The sequence below is a fragment of the Bufo bufo genome, chromosome 2 (genome assembly GCF_905171765.1).
Source record: "Bufo bufo chromosome 2, aBufBuf1.1, whole genome shotgun sequence".
Taxonomy (NCBI): domain Eukaryota; kingdom Metazoa; phylum Chordata; class Amphibia; order Anura; family Bufonidae; genus Bufo; species Bufo bufo.
The window spans coordinates 763,057,054-763,075,593 of record NC_053390.1 but is presented as its reverse complement, the minus strand read 5'-3'; the positions used below and the strand labels follow the sequence as shown (position 1 = coordinate 763,075,593).

Genomic DNA, 18,540 nt, shown 5'->3' with positions numbered 1-18,540 from the left:
TGGGGAATTTCAATGTTTAGGGGGTTGTAAATATCACAAAATTCTAATTTTTCTGATTTGAATTTTTACAATTTTTATTAATTTTAATCTGATCTTTTCAATAAAACATAGATAAATGTATTGTATTGCAATGAATGAAAATGCTTTCATTTTTCATCCAATTAATCCAAAAATGTCTATTAATATTTTCTTTTTTTTTCAACCACCTGTAATATATCCTGAGGAATTATTAATGCATTAGAGCATATCTTTTTGTAAGAAATTCTTGGCAATCACACATTTTCAATGAACGTAAGCTTTCTTATCCTAACCGCCTGTGATATGTCCTTCGACATAACATCACAATTTGGAGTAAGAACGGTTATCATAGATAGCGGCTTTTTTGTTAGAAGTTGCGGTAATATATCGTGACCCTTTTTTGACTTATCATTCCTAAAATGCATCTCATTTTTGAGTGCTTTGATGGTGCTCTGTTACTAAGCGCTGTATTAATTGGGCTGCACAACTACAGTTTTCATTAGCAGCACATTAAATAAGTAGAAAATGCCCGTGGGGAATGCAGTTCAGACTTTCAAATACTTTAGGTTAATCCAACAATATATTTTTTTTAGGGTTGGCTGCAATTAATGTGGTTGTTGTGCACAATTACCCAATGCTGGGGAAATATATTGAAGAGCTTTTTCGAGCCCTAAACTTTAAGCTGTCAAAAAACAAAATACAAATATTACAAACTCGCTATTGCTTTCCTTGATCTAACTTCACCCCTTTCATATTTTACAGCACCCTCAACAATAACAACATCACTCGACTTTCAGTGGCGAGCTTCAACCACATGCCAAAACTTCGAATTTTGTAAGTAAGATTGTTATTAATGGATCTCTAGTGTGTATTGTGCATTTTCCTGAATCAAGTTTATCATGCTTTTGTAAAGGAAATTAAAATTTAGTGCAGGATTTTTTTTTTACCATTACTGTATTTTTTTAGATCTCTAGTGCATTGGATGGCTGAAATTCAAAAATATGATCTATATTTTTTTTTTTACAGTAAATTACCTTTTTATTAATTATATTGATTCATCTTTTTTTCCCATAACAACGCCAAGTAGGTAGTTCGCTTTGAGAAAATGCAAGATAATAAAATGAGTGCAAAAATAAATGATGAAAAAATAAAAAATATGACATTTTGTAGAACAAATAGAAGATTATGCGTAAAATCTCTCGATATCAAGTTCCCTTTTTCTTTATTATTTGGCTCATCTGCCAGTACAATAAGCCTTGAAAAATAATGATTGTTTGCGTCATTTTAAAACTTTTTTTGCTAGGTCTTCTAGTTCTGTAATTGACATTGAAGAAATGTACTTTCCAAATGAATAAGTAAAGACTGCCTTGACATATTAGGCAGGTCACATTTCATTTAAGGACACAGACTTTGATTGGCTGTCACATATGATAAATTGGTAAATCTTAGTCTTTTATTATAGACCTAATTAAAAGTGAAATGTCTCTGACAAACTTACATGAAATTAGCCATAGAGATGGAGTTGTGCGTTTCAATGTCCATTACAGATATTTTAGTCAGGATTATGTTATTTAAAGGAAAAAAATTAAAATTGCGTGGTCGAATGTCAGGGTGATTCTTCATCTTGTGAAATTTGCAAATAGTTAGCTATTTATCCTTTAAAGGTTTTTTTTCACTTCAGCAATAAGCATTTATCATGTAGAGAAAGTTAATGCAAGGCACTTACTAATGTATTTTGATTGTCCATATTGCCTCCTTTGCTGGCTTGATTAATTTGTCCACCGCATTATACACTGCTCGTTTCCAGTGGTTACAGCCACCGCTGCAGCGTAGATACTAGGTGGCTGGAATGGGAGCTGCTGTGTAGCTTGCCTATTTGCACTGCCACGGTCCCGGCCACCAGAGATACCAGTGCTTTTCCCTATAATATTCAAGCACGTCCACCGCTGCTGGATTGCAGGGTGGTCGTAACCACTGAAAACGAGCAGTGTATAATGTGATGGAAAAAAATGAATAAAGCCAGCAAAGGAGGCAATATGGACAATCATAATACATTAGTAAGTGCCTTGTATTCACTTTCTCTACATGATAAATCCCAATTGCTGAAGTAAGACAACCCCTTTAAGATCATTCATTTGACAGTCTTGATCTTAGCATCCTTAAGGCTGAAAAAATCAATGGGGAATGTTGAAATGTTAAATATTACAAAATCTGAATACGGAAGGAAGAGTATAATGAATCATTCTCATTCTCAATGGAGAATTTGGAAATATGAAATATTTCATAATCAGAATAAGGATAGAATATGTTCATTTTTCCAATTTAAGAGAAACTACTGTAAAACTTTGCCTAAACTTTGTCTTAATTTGTAAATGTAATCTTCCCCTTGGAATTTGGCCATGATCTTGTGCCCATCTCGAAATAGCAAATGTCTTTGTGTCGCCACTTACATCCTTTAATTTCAACCGCCGTATTGAGCGTAGGCCCCGATGGGCTAAAAGCAACTAATCCCCTTTTCTTTGATTAAACAAAAAGAGAGGAAATCAGAAAAAGGATACAAGGGGATGTTTTATATTGAATTATTTTTCTGCCTTGTTCAGTAGAAAATGAATGTGACCTGTTAAAAGGATTTTGCAGCCAGTTTCTATAGAGACTAATAAAGCAAGACTTAGTGATATTTCTAATTGGGAGCCAAATCTTTTATGGGTCTTTTTTCACTCTTGCTGTCAGTATGCTGCCCCTATAGAGCAATTTACTTGAGACTTGTTTTGTCTTTTCTTTTTCTCTTTCTTTCACCCTGCTTTTGTTCAGCTATTTAGCTACAGAATCTGCAACTAGTTTGAAATCTTAGTAGATTTTCTTTACTGACTGTAAAGAAATGACAAAACTGGACAGACTGCATTTTTTTATGTTGGCAAACACGGCCCTGTTTCTTATTACTTTTCTAGGGATTTGCTCTAGATTTCTTTACTAAAGTCTACTAACAAATACAATGCATATTTGTGGTTTATTCAATGTTTTACTTCTAGAACATTGCAATAATTTTTGCTTTTAATATATTTTTGAATTGTATTTTTGTTTGTTTGTTTCCCACAGTCGACTTCATTCCAATAACCTATATTGTGATTGTAACCTGGCCTGGTTATCTGACTGGTTACGACAGAGATCCCGCGTTGGCTTGTACACACAGTGCATGGGGCCCACTCACCTGAGAGGACACAATGTTGCTGAAGTTCAGAAGCGAGAATTCATATGCAATGGTAAGGGTGGAAGGAATGGTAATGTTTTATGTTACAAATGAAATTTAAAAAATTGGTCACTGGTTATTTTGAGATGTAATAATCTTAAGAATCTTACTGCTATGATTCTCCTCTGCCAAACCGTAACTTAATAAATTAGACCTCCAAATACATAGCAATTTTATACTATAAAAAAATATCATTAATATAATTAATTTAAACATTATGGCCATGTAAAACTTTGATACAAGAATTTTCTAAAATTCTACAGTTTTTGCAAATTTGTAAAATGTGTAGGAAATTTAAATCTTCATCTCTATTTTTGCATTTCATACTACTCATACACAAAGCATAAAGGCAGCGTATGGCCATTGTAAAGACATAGAAGACAGTTGGGATTGTGGTTGTCTAAACATGATCTACAAGAACATTCCACCCAGTTTTCATATAATAGAGTCTACGAAAAAAAGAAAAAAATCACAATTGACTGTGTTTTCTCTGTTTATTTTCCTTGTACATATCTTTCAGATGAGGATGAAGGCAAGTCTCTTTTTCTTACTTAAATCCGCTTTCATCTAGCATTTCCGTAGCAAGGATGGCTTTGTCTAAATGCAAAAGAATATTTTTAGCTTCCCGATAATCCACATTTGAAAACTTTCAGTTCAGCATCACAGAGAGAATTTCTTGTATAGTCTCTGTACAATAATGTGAATGATCTATTTCTTCTGCAGGTCAGCAGTCGTTCATGGTGTCCTCCTGTAGTGTCCTGCACTGTCCAGCTGCTTGTACCTGCAGTAATAATGTTGTGGACTGTCGAGGAAAAGGCTTAACTGAGATTCCGACCAACCTCCCTGAGACTATAACAGAAATGTAAGGTTTTGACTTGTATCCCTTGTGTACAGTGAATTTTTTAATGCTTTTATTGACGTATATGATGATGATGGTTGTCTAGTAAGTGTAGTTCTATCCTATTTTTACATTTTAGTAACACATCAACTACAAGACTTATCAAAACATATAGCGTGTGTGCTTTAGGCCAGCCCATTAATAGTACCTAGCTAGGACAAAAATATAAGAAGGACTTCTGATATCCATTACACTTAGTGGGTGCTTATGGATGTCAATGGACCCCATGTAATATTTGAGATTGAACATTGAACTTTATAGCTGATCAAGGGCACATCTCATAGCAGTAAGAGACCCTTGTGTGTAACTTGTCGCCAAAGGACCCACACAGTGTAAACAGGTTTCGAAACTGGACAGTCCCTCTAGTTATGCAAATAGACATATTTAGGAATAGTGAATATAGTCAGAACCACGTTAGTACACACCACGAATGAAGTCCATGAGGCTATTATGGGGCCCCTGAAGAGATGGGGCCCATTTCAGGTTAGTCTTGTCTTCAATTTAATAAGTGGTGAGAACCTGTACAAGATGTGGTCTCTACAGGTATTCTAATGTTATAAAGCAAGTATGCAGAAAATGTACTAAAGACATGGAAATTATTAACCTGGTGTGATATGATGGTGTCAAGCAGCACCTAAAATTCACCTCATGTTTATCTTTGGTGTGCGCCTCTGTTCTCTGTGTATGTCACTGGTTAAAATATTCATTCATTTAGCAAAATTTATAATATAATATAATAGACAAATCAGAAATACCCTACAGAGGTTGCTTACCTGAATGAAGCCACTCATTGACGCATTTTGATAGATAAGGACAACCAGTTCAAGACTAGGCCATTTAGCCCCCTTCCTTACAAGATATATTTAAATTTTTATTTTTTTTTATCCTGTTTTATTCCGGTGATATTGTATATGAGACATTATGTTTCTATTATTTTTTTTAGCATTTATTTTTTATTTATTTTTTATCTGGGAAAATTAATAAAAAGGAAAAAATATTAAGTTTTTCACATAGTTTCAATTTTTTTTATAGCATAACGTGCAGATAAAATTCTTGTTAAAATTATGTCCCCCCCTTCCGTAACTGTTGTTTTTTATTTATTATCTTTTATTAGCGGCATTGCCTCTTCATGATCGCTATACACAGTGCTCATGGAGCACCATGTATATAGCGCTGGGTAGAGCAGGAATGGTAAAAAAACATCTCTACCTTCTCGATGGAGAGCCCTGCTGTCACTGACAGTGAGCTTTCTGTTCCCTCAGCTGCCATCTCTGTAAGGATGTTCAGAAACATTTTTGTAGAGGTAATTGTGGATCTCCCAGTTTATGATCAATGAATGGTCCACAAATAGTTAAAGCTTTTACTTTGCATTTGTACTAGCATTGCCTAATTGGCACCATACACATCATAGAAGGAGAATAGTGATAATGACAGTGGTGTCACATCCATAATATGACTGTCACCATCGGCGCCAGACAGACCTCCGTTATGATGTCATAGTGCCATTTTCGAGCCTCAATTGCAAAGTTGTCCCAACTCTCCCAGATGTCAGAGGAACTATAGATTGGGCATGTTGAACTCCTTTGCACCCAAGGGAGATAAGGCACTGCCAGAATTATTTTCTGTCTGAAGCTTATTTCCCTCTCCCTACCTAGAACACGTATATACTTGTCTGAGCCCAGCTAAGCATGCATTTGTATGGGGATCAGGTGGAATAGATGTCCACCAAATGAGCATTTGCCCAACAGCTACAGTAAAGTGTATGCGCAAAACTAAGGGTACCGTAATAAAAATGGCAGGGGATATATACCAAAATATATACCAAAACCTTCATGAAATATTAATAACATAGTATGATTATTTTTCCAAAACTGTACTACCTCAAATCAGTTTAGACCTCACTACATAACCTGACTGTACAGTGATAGTGTAAGGAGCTGGTGCAGATGCAAGATGCTGCACAGTTGAGTTTGTCACTTGCACATCTCGTGATATCGCCATGTGTTTTTGGCTATACACAGGCAGTCTAGAGGTTAAAATGTATTTGTTAAGCAAAAGCAAGGAGACCATAGATGTCAACCAAAGATCACTGTTGGTTCAATTTCCTTTCCTGCTTTCAATTATGTTGCCCAGATGGTGCATCCTCTAGTTTCCAGCAAGGGCTGTGAAGAGCTTTTATTAAAGTGTCTTTGATTTACCTGCTTAGTAGTCAAGTGAATTTATATGGACAAAGCAAAGCCTGGAGCATTATGTCTGCAGAGAGATGGAAGATCAGGATTCACAAGTGGATGTTCTGAATTTTTAATAGTGTAGCCTTTGAGCTGTACACCTCGACGCATCGCTGTATCTAAACCAATGCATCGCTTATCATTCATCACTTATTGATCTCCTATATACTTTGTGCAGTGTGATACATGGGGAGTCCATGTCATTTTTAATGTGAATTACCAAAACTGCTCTCCCTCTAGTCCTTTCTTCTATGCAAGTCTCTTTCTTTTCTGTCCCTTCCGATTGCTTGTCATCTCGAAGGGATTACTTCCAAATACGAAAGGGTTCCTTCCATTTTAGGGCAAGTTTACCAGATATGGTTGAAATTGTTGCAAAGGCAAATTGCTAGTGGTTTCCCTTTATTTGAGAAAATGAGCATTGATTGGGAGGGGTTGGTATCTATCATATTCACCCTCCTATAATTAGAGATGTTTAGGACCCCATAATACATCTATATAGGTATTTTTGAATGTCATAATTGAGTGCTATATGTAGTCAGAATGAGACAGCTTGTGCCATGCCTACTGCTCCACACTTCTCTGTAAGACTCCACATCTCTGCCATGTGCATGGCTACGGCAATCTCTATTTCAATTTTTTTTTCTGTGTCCCTCTATCTGTTACTCTCTCAGGGTTTGTCCACACGAAACGTAAATTCCTCTGCAAAGAGAATCCGCAACTTAAATTGGTAGCAGGTCAATTTTCCGCTGCAGATATTTTTCTGCAATTCTTGGATGAGACTTGGTAGAATGTCATCCACTCTCTTGGTTCTGTAATACTCTGTGGATTTTCCTCCACATTTCCACAATGGAAAATTTGCAATATATCTTCCATGTGTGAACACACCCATTACTGTCTTTTTCATTTCTCGTTAGCCTTGTTATACAGGAGTCACTTCATCCCTGCCTTGTGTCTAGATCACTTGTCCATACAACACCCTTCCGCTCCCTTGAATTAAAGAGTAGAAATCCAGCCTTACATTCCTTTTTTTGTATCTAATATATAGTACTTATGTTAACTGTGGCAGACTACCAAATGTAAGAATATGAAAAACCATAAAAAATCCCATCCCAACATATTTCACTTGACAAAGAAATCCTAGATGGATAATATCGTATTATATATTTCTTCTTGCTCCCCGTGTAATCGACATATCCTAGCGTTCAGAATACCTTGTCAGGACACTGATGTATTACACCTAATAAAATTCTTGTCATACTGGTTTTTATATCTGCTTTCATATGGTGCAGGATGTGAATATGAAAGCTCAGACATACACAGATTTTAAATGATCTAAAACTGAACAGCACTACAATAACACAATGCAACACTAAATATAATACACAGAATAATAATTTGGCCTTAATAATAATTTTGTGTTGTTTCATTATATTTTCAGGTCTAAATATAACATTCCTCTCAGTGTAGGTAATTAACCAAGGGCATAGGCTATCACTTGTGTATTACAGCCTAATAATGTACATCAGGTGGGGGGTCTTACCTCTGAGGCCTCCACAATTAGACACTTCTGACCCCTATTTCACCAGGTGGAAGGCTCCTTCCAAGTTGAGCATTAACAAGGTATTCTCTTCTTGTAAAGTGATGGAATATCGCTAGGATTTACCATTAATTTAGGATTGTGGGGGGTATGACCTCTGAGATACAAGTAATCTTTAAAATTGAGAGGTCATAGCTCTGTTTTTTCCTGGAGCCGAGGTGACCAGCCACCTGGTCAAGTAAATGGCCCCGTGCTACAATTCCCTTCACAGTTGTTTGGCTGAGAGCGTGGTTGTGCAGGGAAAACGTTGAAAAGGATGCAGCACTTAATCAGTGCTGTGGCATCTTCATTCTAAGGTTTCAGGCCCCCCACAATCATAAAGTGGTGGCATAAATTAGGATTTACTATCACTTTACAAATTGAGAACACCCTTGTAATGGACAGGTCACCAGACATGTTCATGGGTCTGTCCATTAAAGTCTATGGGAGTTAAAGATGTTTTCCAATGCATAACTAACATCCATACAGACCATGAATATTTGATAAGTAAGCAGTCCAACCCCTGTCGATAACAGAAGGAAGGAGATGCAGCACTTCAGTGAGCCCATACCCTCTTAGTTTTTTTTACAAATGCATAGTAGCGTGCATACAAATGTAGCTGTGCCTGGTACTAAAGGTTTATCTTTAGGATAGGCCATGAAGGTTTGATTGGTAAGGTCAAAGCCTATGGGCCCCCGATCAAAAGAATGAAGGGGAAGCAGTTCTCCAGCAAACTCACATCCCCTTTGCTACGGGCAAATTACATATGAATGTGGCTGTACCTGGTACAGCAGCTCAATAGGTAAGCCGTCGATATTGAAAGATAAGCCATCAATGCTATTGGCTTGATTCTACCAATCAAATGTGTATAAATGTGAAAAAGAGAAGGAGCTGCGCTCACCGGCTGTGAATAATGGGGAAGCATGGAGCACGCTGGGAACATAGCGTGAAATCGATATCCAAAAGAAAGAGCAGAAATCCAGCTTCCAATGCAAACGTGGCAGCTTTTATTAAGATGAGTAAGGATCAGTATTTCATGATCCAAAACTTCCATTTTGGTTTTTAATGCACTCAATCTTAATAAAAGCTGCCACGTTTATATTGGAAGTTGGATTTCTGCTCTTTCTTTTGAAAATCAAATGTGTATGGTATATCCTGTGGATGTTCTATGTACCCCTTCCCCCAAACAAAACCTCCCAACCCCTTCCCAAAAAAAATCACAACATTTTCTGCAACCATGACATGTGCCAAACCTTGCAACTTTTTACCAGAAGTTTTCTGGCGTACATGGGTCAATACATTTCCCCCTATGTCCTTTTCTCTGACAGTTGTTATTGCATTATAAAAGCAAAGTTAGAATATAAAAAAGAGTTTTCTGAACCCATTTTCCAGCCTTATACGGGTAACATTTTGAATCATCGTTATGTCTGTTTTTTGACAGCTCTGGTCATGTTTCACTTAATGCAAAGCTTTCTGGTTTATTGGATGATTACATTATTTATGTGCAGGCTTCAGTTTAATACTAGGTCATACATGATGGTACTTTTCCTGAATTGTGCATTTTTGAAAGACAGTTTTAAGGCTAGAACACACAGGGGGGAATTTATCATTAGGAGAATATTTGAAGTCAGTTTTGCTTCAGTCTGTGTTGGAGTACTTTGTGCTACATTTATCAAATGTTGCATGTTTTTTGATAAATTTGGCTTGTCCTTAAACCTAACACTTCTGTCTAGAGAAGCTACTCCAATTTTCCTACTCCACCCTGCTCCTGGAGTGAGATTGCGACTTATTTGCGACTTTTTAAAAAAGTTTCAATGATAAATGTGGAGTGAAACTCATTAACATAGCTCACCACGCCCACTTTCCCACCCATATTACAAAACTGGAGTGAGTGGTGTACACATGCAAAAATTTGCGCAAGTGAGTGTAAAAAGTAGAAAATATTTGGGCAATCGCATAAATTATGTGCAAGCGAGTGCAAAAGCCCTATTTTGCGACTTTTTGATGCCAGAATTCTGGAGTGAAGGTATAATAAATCAGGGCCACAGTGTTTTCACGCCTTGGCTTCTTCTTCTGAAAAGCATATAAAAGGGATGAAAGGTGTCACTTGCAGCAGGCTTCAAGGATGATGAGACTTGGCTTTGCTGTTATACGATCACTAAGATAGTCATGTCATGATTATAGAGCTATATCCTTGGAAATAATAGCCATCATTCTCTTCCCTTTGTACTTTATTCTGCTCCACAGAGTTTGAAGCCTGAAGGTGTAACCCGTCTGTCATCTACTGAAGGGCTCTCACTTGTGACATGCTCTCACAGTGCCACTTCTAATCCCTTTATTTTGTTTATCTCGTATATCACCTTGGACCCATTTGTTGTATAATTGGACACGCTATTCTGTCATTTATAATATCTGAGTTCCATATTATCATCTTCACCCTCTGCCATTTCTAGGCATCCATGACCTATTTGCAATCCACTCGGATTAGGATCTTATTTGATTTATTTTAGTCTTGTTTAGGATCTTTTTCTCTCTCTTTATTTTTAGAGAAAGTACTTGTCAGGTTCAAGAACATTGCACCTTTTTGTGAGGATTAACAATATGGTGGCCTCTGGCTCTAATGTGGGTTTTCTCATATATGGTGCTTTTACACATACCTTTAATTACTGCTACTTAAGCTGCTGTTTTATCTTTCATACGCTAGTTGGTGGGCGTCCCATCTTATTTCGCTATGGGGCCCTATGAATTATAGTTAGACCCTTGTATAATACCCATGTTTAACTGGTCATACTCACACATCTATAGTGGGGGCTCTGGCTGTTGCATCCAAAATATGGATACCTAATTATGGGTACCCATCTGAAAAAGGCCTTATGTAGCGTTAAATATTTGGTGCCTTGGTGTACAATATAACATCATGCAGCCAAATATCGAGCATAAAATATGCAAAGCGTATCCCAAAACATTCATCATTTTGACTTTCCTGCTTGGTATTCTAGAGGATTTCATCAGGGGAAGAATCTGTTTCATGACTTCATTTCTGCCGACAGTGCACACTACTTATCAGGCCTTGATCAAGATCTTCCCTAAAAATCATTCCAGATAATGTTTACATCACAGGCTATGCATGTATACATCAAGTGCTGTAGGATTAATACATCTCTTCCTACAGCTGTTCAGATTAATACAAGGCTGGCAGATATCCAGTACAGAGCTCAGCGTCTCACAAATCATCTTTAAGAACCACAATTCCTTTTTTGTTTTCTTGAAACCAACCATGAAACACGATCTGTTTCAGCCTCTTCATTCCCATGAATATTTAGAAATGGCACCTAGATGAAGACTGAGCGAATATTCAGAGATACGATTCCTAAAAAAAAATATTTTTTAGCAATTCTAAGAATAAGGTATACCAAGGGTATATGATTTCTCTTCTAGTCCATCATTCATCCCAGTAAAAGACTGGAGGCTATCAATGGACAATAAGTATTGAAAAAATTGTGCAAAAGTTTCAATCCAACCAATTGAAGTCTCAGATCTGAATGTTAAAAATGTCTTGGACTTCTTAACTCGGCTATAATGCAATTGTGACATGTATATGTGAATATGAGGAAGAGGGAAGGCATTAGGGAGGCATCATCATCAAGACTTGGTGATATGTTCTGTGAGGAGTTATTTTGACACAAGTCCTTATCCCATGAGTTTAAAGCTATTCTTAAGTTCTGAAGAGTTATGTTCTCAACATTCTTTTCCTCTGCAGGAGACTAGAACAAAATGCAATCAAGGTCATACCTCCGGGGGCTTTCTCACCATATAAAAAGCTGAGGAGAATGTAAGTAATAATTCTAAACTGGAACCTTAATGATGGTCACACGCATCCAAAAATATTCCTTGCGAGCTCTTCACAGATGGTTGATTGGCAAATATTATGGTTAGAATGCTGGAGACGTGGGTCTTCTTCGTCTGTTAATCATCTGTAACATTAATTTATAGGCATTTAATACCTAACTGTTATTTATTAAGCCAGCTCTGCCTACATGTTGTCATGAATTAATCCTGTAATAAAAGTAGCTACATAAGTTACTTTTAGGTGTAAATTGATGCAATTTGTCAACATTTGGAGATGTATAAAAGATCAATTTATATAGCAGTTCATAAAGTAATAATGTATTGCGGCAGGATAACCTTGTAAAGTCTTTTCATTTTCAGTATTTAAGAAACCTGCACATAATGTTAGAAGTTTTTATGCATGGGAAAGCAGGAGCCAAGTAGATTCCAAAAACTAAACTTCTTTTCCATGAGTCCAACTACGTATTTAGTGCGTTTTCACATGTTCATGCTGTTTTGATGCAGTTTTGGAAGGCAAAACTAGGAAGAGTAGAAATTTTCAAACATGATTGTATGATCCACTCCTGAGATTGGCTTGAAAAACCGCATTTAAAAAACTGCATATATGAAAGCTTCCTTTAATGGGGTATAACGTCAATATCTGATCAGCGGAGGTCCAACACCCTGCATGCTCAGTTGTTCTTTCATAGGTCTGGTGCTGGAAGTTAGTGCCAGAACTACACAGCTCCATGCCTTGTGCACTGGATGGAGCTTGTAAAAGCAGCATTGTTCCCATTCAATTCAGTGGGAGCAGCGCTGCTGTAACCATCTCCATTCACTACAAAATGGACATGTACTACACAAGTAGTTCTGGTGCCAGAGCTACACTGAAACAGCTGATCAGTGAGGATGTGGAGTGTCAGACTCCCAACCATCAGATATTGATATCACTATTCTGAGGATAGGATAGTAAAGGAATGGACAACCTCTTCAACCCTTTGGTATTGATATCATTTAGGTGTTGTTGTAGTCACAGCATTACCATGACTCGTGCAACTTTAATATTTCCCTTTAAGAAACATTCATGTGTTTAATTCACAGTAATGAAGACTTTTTGTAGTGCAACTTTTCAACTTCAGCTACAGCTGCAGACCAAAGGAATACTTTGCATTGCACGCACTTCTGTGGACTGCAGCTGTCACAAGTCAGTAGTCTTCATGTAGCTGTAGCTTTAACAATAAATTGTTCGCTTGTAATTTTTATAGTCTAAATTATCCGCAATTATTTCGATCATTGATAATATCTTTGCATACACGGGGGAATGCAAACACTTACACCAGTCTTTGATCCATTCCCCCAGTGGTGTTTCAGAAGAAGACTCTATCAGTTATTGGATCATTTTTCTGATCACTGAAATCTTATATCTAACTTGAGATTCCAATCTGAATGTTGTCTAATCACGATTTCTAATTGCAGTGATTTAAGCAACAACCAGATATCGGAAATAGCTCCAGATGCCTTCCAAGGCCTCCGCTCACTCAACTCTCTGTAAGTATAAATGACCCTTATATAGAAGAAGTACAGCGGCTCACCTGCTCAGTATATGGAAAAGGTGCTCACCCCCAGGTCCCACCCTCAGGACCGAGTGAGAAATTGAATGTAAAAAGACAGGTGTGGGGGGGCACACTACAAAAGGGAACACCAAACAACAAATAAATAGTACACTTTATTCCACTAAATTGTGGTATAATCCTAAAAACATACCCCTAAAATACAAATAAAATATAGACCATATACAAATCTATAAAAATGCACACAAGGGAATGACACGGTTAAATACCCAAATAGCAGCTAATGAACTTGAGCGGCACACCAATATTGTCCACAATCGCAGAATGTCCCATAGGTATCCAAATCTAGTGGATTAGTGTAACACAGTTCTTACTGGGTTACCCCCAATTCAAGCCTGTGGGGCCCAATAGTTTGCTGGGTATGGCCTATGATAAACGGCTCACTACCGCTGCCACAATACCTGCACGTGCTGTCTCTGCTCAGACTCAGCTCGGTCTTACCGGTCTTCACTGCTAATCCTGCAGCGGTGGTATGGAAGGCCGCACACCCGCAGCGTCCCACGAGGTGTGCTTCCGCCTGCACGTATCGTCCCACGTGACCGGGTATCCAAGGAGACCGGATGCTTTGCTGTAGTGACGTCAGTATTGTGCGACAGCTTTCACAGCGGCGCTGTTCAGTTCACTTTATCTTCTTTTCTTTGCCGGCTTTATTTTCTTTGGTATGCGGTGGATCAACGCTCACTCTAACTACCGCCAGACGCGTTTCGGGGTCCCTCGCCCCTTCCTCAGTGGCCTACTGAGTGAACGGATCCTCACTCTTTATAAATGGTTAACTCCACCCCCATCTATAATTGACGGAGTGGATTCACCCTTGATATGGCTATACATCTGTGCATTGCCATTTGTATATATTTCAGCAATTCATTCCATAAAATATAAATATAAAACAATAATAATAATATAAAACAATAAATATAAAACAATAAAACAATAAATATAAAACAATAAAATATAAATATAAAACAATAATAACAATAAAAATAAAACAATAATTTATTGTTTTATATTTATATTTTATGGAATGAATTGCTGAAATATATACAAATGGCAATGCACAGATGTATAGCCATATCAAGGGTGAATCCACTCCGTCAATTATAGATGGGGGTGGAGTTAACCATACTGACGTCACAACAGCAAAGCATCCGGTCTCCTTGGATACCCGGTCACGTGGGACGATACGTGCAGGCGGAAGCACACCTCGTGGGACGCTGCGGGTGTGCGGCCTTCCATACCACCGCTGCAGGATTAGCAGTGAAGACCGGTAAGACCGAGCTGAGTCTGAGCAGAGACAGCACGTGCAGGTATTGTGGCAGCGGTAGTGAGCCGTTTATCATAGGCCATACCCAGCAAACTATTGGGCCCCACAGGCTTGAATTGGGGGTAACCCAGTAAGAACTGTGTTACACTAATCCACTAGATTTGGATACCTATGGGACATTCTGCGATTGTGGACAATATTGGTGTGCCGCTCAAGTTCATTAGCTGCTATTTGGGTATTTAACCGTGTCATTCCCTTGTGTGCATTTTTATAGATTTGTATATGGTCTATATTTTATTTGTATTTTAGGGGTATGTTTTTAGGATTATACCACAATTTAGTGGAATAAAGTGTACTATTTATTTGTTGTTTGGTGTTCCCTTTTGTAGTGTGCCCCCCCACACCTGTCTTTTTATAAATGACCCTTAGGCTATGGCCAAATTCCAATTTTTTGCCTTGCCAATGTTCACCAATTCTAAGCAATAACCTCACTTCTGACCCATACTGACATCAACTATTAGCTGAAGAATAAACGTCTGCCATGAAACTGAGGTCTGACTAACGGCTGTCTGGTTGGGTTCATGAGCTGATCATAAATCAGATGCTGTGCCATTTCATAATTCTACCATGCATTGATTTTTCTTCTCCCATGCTAAAAACGATTGCAGAACATCACACAAATGGAGGAATGCATACATCACACACACAAATGGAGGAATGCATATCTAGGCATACTTTTGGACTTGAGAAATATGAACATGAAATATACCTCCAACCTTTTTAGGATTTAGAAATGTGGGCCGTTTTAATAAATTAATATGTCCGTGAAGTCCCCTCCAGGATGGCTGCATTCAGATTTAGGCAATGATGTTGCTACAGTTTTGTAATTGCTTGAGCTTGCTCAGCAGTAAAGATAAGCCCACCATCATTCACAGCTCAGCGATGCCCATTATGGCGCACTGTCATATAGTAGCAGTGCTGGCAGACATAATCTGTGCCATGTTATATTATAACCACTTTACGCAGTTGTCTAGCATCCATCTGATGTCATTTCTTGCCCCAAATCAGAACTGTGTACATTTCCCGAGCTTCTGAAATCAAAAACGTCTTCATTTTGTCTAGTTTCTTCCTGCTTTACATGTCTGTAGACTTCACACCATGTGAATACCCCAGTGCAGACAGTTATTAATACCCACACACCACCTGAGAGGTAATAGTTTACTACGTCTAGCAGCCGCACCATAAACACCAGTCACTTAGACAAATTAGCAGACATTATCCGAGCCTCATTTTGCTTGATGTTGATAAATTTATTCCGCAGGGAAAGATTTGTCAAAGACTTTTTGCTTCAGCGCAACAATAATTTTCCAGGTTTCCTAGCATGACAGCTTTTATATGTCCCCAGCATTCAGTGCAGAAAATGAGAATCAGTGTAGGACAGCACTGAAGAATATTGCATCTTTTAATATTTTATACCTTTTCTATTCCTTTCACATTTCTCCCCTCCTTGAGAATACACCAAATTAATCCTGTGCCTTCCCCACTGACATAGGTGATGGGAAGAGCCTTGTTCCCATGTACTTGGCCCTACTTTGCAAGGTACAGGAGTGAACTCCGTCCAGTCAATCCAGTTGGAATTTAAGGGATGTTAAATTACTAGAATCTCATCATTTGCTTGTATCTATTATATTATAATCCATTTTTTTGCCAAATACTATAGTATGGCAGATTGATGAAGAGTGCTCCTACTTTAGAGGTTGACGTGCCCCATCTACTACATCAGCCATAAAAAGTGACCGTTTTTCTTGGGACAAGTAGGAGGCAAGAATAGGGCTCCACCAATCGTATACAACAAGTGAACTGAATGGATGTGTGACAAACAGCAGGAGGTGCTATACAGATACGTTTTATTGAATAGATCAGTGGCTATACCAAATTTTTAATTACATGCAATTACAAAAGTATTCAGATCCAGGTGCCAATATGTTTTGTGGGACAACCCCTTTAAATGGCTTCCTATAAAATTGGGTATAGCCTGTATGCATATATGTGTGTAGGGCCAAGATAGGGCAATTGGACAAGGACTGATGTGAGTCAATGTAATGTGCGTACAGAATATTGTGCAATATAAAATTAAATATGGACGCTCTCTGCCCTTTTTCCTGATTGGCTTTGCTCTCTAATTCCAGGGTTCTTTACGGAAATAAAATCACAGAACTCCCCCAACGTGTTTTTGAAGGATTATTTTCATTGCAGTTACTGTAAGTATATGAGAATTTATACTGTAATTCCCTGAGGATTTTGTCTCTTTTTTTTTTTTTTTGTAAAATTTCATAAATGAATCTGTTCCGTCATTTACTGTCTCCGCTGTAAAAGGGTGAATTATAACTTAATTGAATACAAATATTTTTACTGTTGTCATTTTTAACCTCTGGAATATGACGCAATGCGCTCTCGTGTCTGCCACCGCTGGCAATCTGTCTATGTGATGGATGGAAAGCCAGGTCATTAAAAAACCACAAATTGTCTTAATTTATACCAGAACCAGACCGTTAAGCCATAAATGAGAAACACACTGTTTTCACATGCTTATAAATAATACGTGTTTACCGCATGACAACATCTGACCCGCAGTAGATGGAATTTATCATCGAGATCAGTGGGGACTTCTCTACACCATCTTATTGCTTGTGTCACTGGAAGAATAATAGTAGAGCAGGTTCAAGCAGCCATGTCTAGAGAAAACTGCCTCCTAGAAAGAAGATACTTGTTTTCCATAACATTCAGCCCAGATTTCATTTTTCCGTCCAGTTTAGAAGATTTAGCTCTAATTATCTGCAGTGAGCAGGAAGAGCAGTCCTGGCATATAAAGTTTTGTGTATTTTAGTTCACATAGTTGTGTGAGGGCTTGATTTTTTTAGATACAACCTGTACTTTCTAATAACACCGTATAATATTCTATATGATATATTGGGAAGCTGGAAAAAAAAATATATGTGTATATATGGTTGATGACTGCAGTCTATATGACAATCGCTGTGTTCCTGTTCCTCTCTGCCACAAACAGGGCTTAAAGTGGTTGTCTCATCTCAGATAATGGGGGCATATCACTAGGATATGCCCCATTGTCTGATAGGTGTGGGTCTGACCCGCACCTATACCGAGAACGGACCCCCAAAAGTGGTGGCGGGTGCACTGCCCACGCGCAGCCCTCCTAATTCATTTTCTATGGGGCTGCCGAAAATAGCAGAGCACTTGCTCGGCTATTTCCGTTGGGCCCAAAAAAGTGAATGGGAGCAGTGGCCGGTCATGCACATGGTGGTGGCCGGAGCCGGAATCTTCCAGCTGCCACTTTGTGGGGCTCTGTTCCCGATATAGGTACAAGACACAGGGGATAGGTATAAGACAATGGGGGCATATCCTAGTTATATGCCCACATTGTCTGAGATGAGACAACCCCTTTAAGCGGAGCCTGTCACCTGCACTATGCTGCCCAAACTGAGGGTGGAAAATGTCTGCTTAATTTGAAAAAGCCATGTGACTGGAGTAGAAACTAATGCTGGACATTGAATGCTACATGCATTTTCCTAGCTCTTGCTAATTGAAAGTAATCTTTACAACTACAGATTAGTTAAAATATGTAAGATGTACATTGTGATGAATAGGTTTTGGCAAATGCAAACACGGCTCTGCTATATCTGTATGCCAACCGAACGAAGAACAGTCTACCCTACACATATTACATAAAGATGCCCTAGAGTAAATACCCGTCTTCTATATTCAGATGCCCTGATATTTGCCTTCTAGTCTTTCTTGCCATAGCCTTCCAGCGTAGACATCTTTTATGTTTCCT

At 38.2% G+C, this 18,540-nt stretch overlaps 1 protein-coding gene across 2 annotated transcripts in view; it reads left to right on the top strand.

The window, feature by feature from the left end:
* SLIT2 (slit guidance ligand 2) overlaps positions 1 to 18,540 on the top strand; it is a 429,541-nt gene that overhangs the window by 350,925 nt on the left and 60,076 nt on the right. For both annotated transcript variants that reach the window (XM_040419036.1, XM_040419035.1), the window contains exons 7-12: positions 781 to 852; positions 3,115 to 3,278; positions 3,989 to 4,127; positions 11,728 to 11,799; positions 13,272 to 13,343; positions 16,877 to 16,948. In XM_040419036.1, coding sequence (XP_040274970.1) covers positions 781 to 852; positions 3,115 to 3,278; positions 3,989 to 4,127; positions 11,728 to 11,799; positions 13,272 to 13,343; positions 16,877 to 16,948 — 591 coding nt within the window. The remainder of the gene's footprint in view (positions 1 to 780; positions 853 to 3,114; positions 3,279 to 3,988; positions 4,128 to 11,727; positions 11,800 to 13,271; positions 13,344 to 16,876; positions 16,949 to 18,540) is intronic.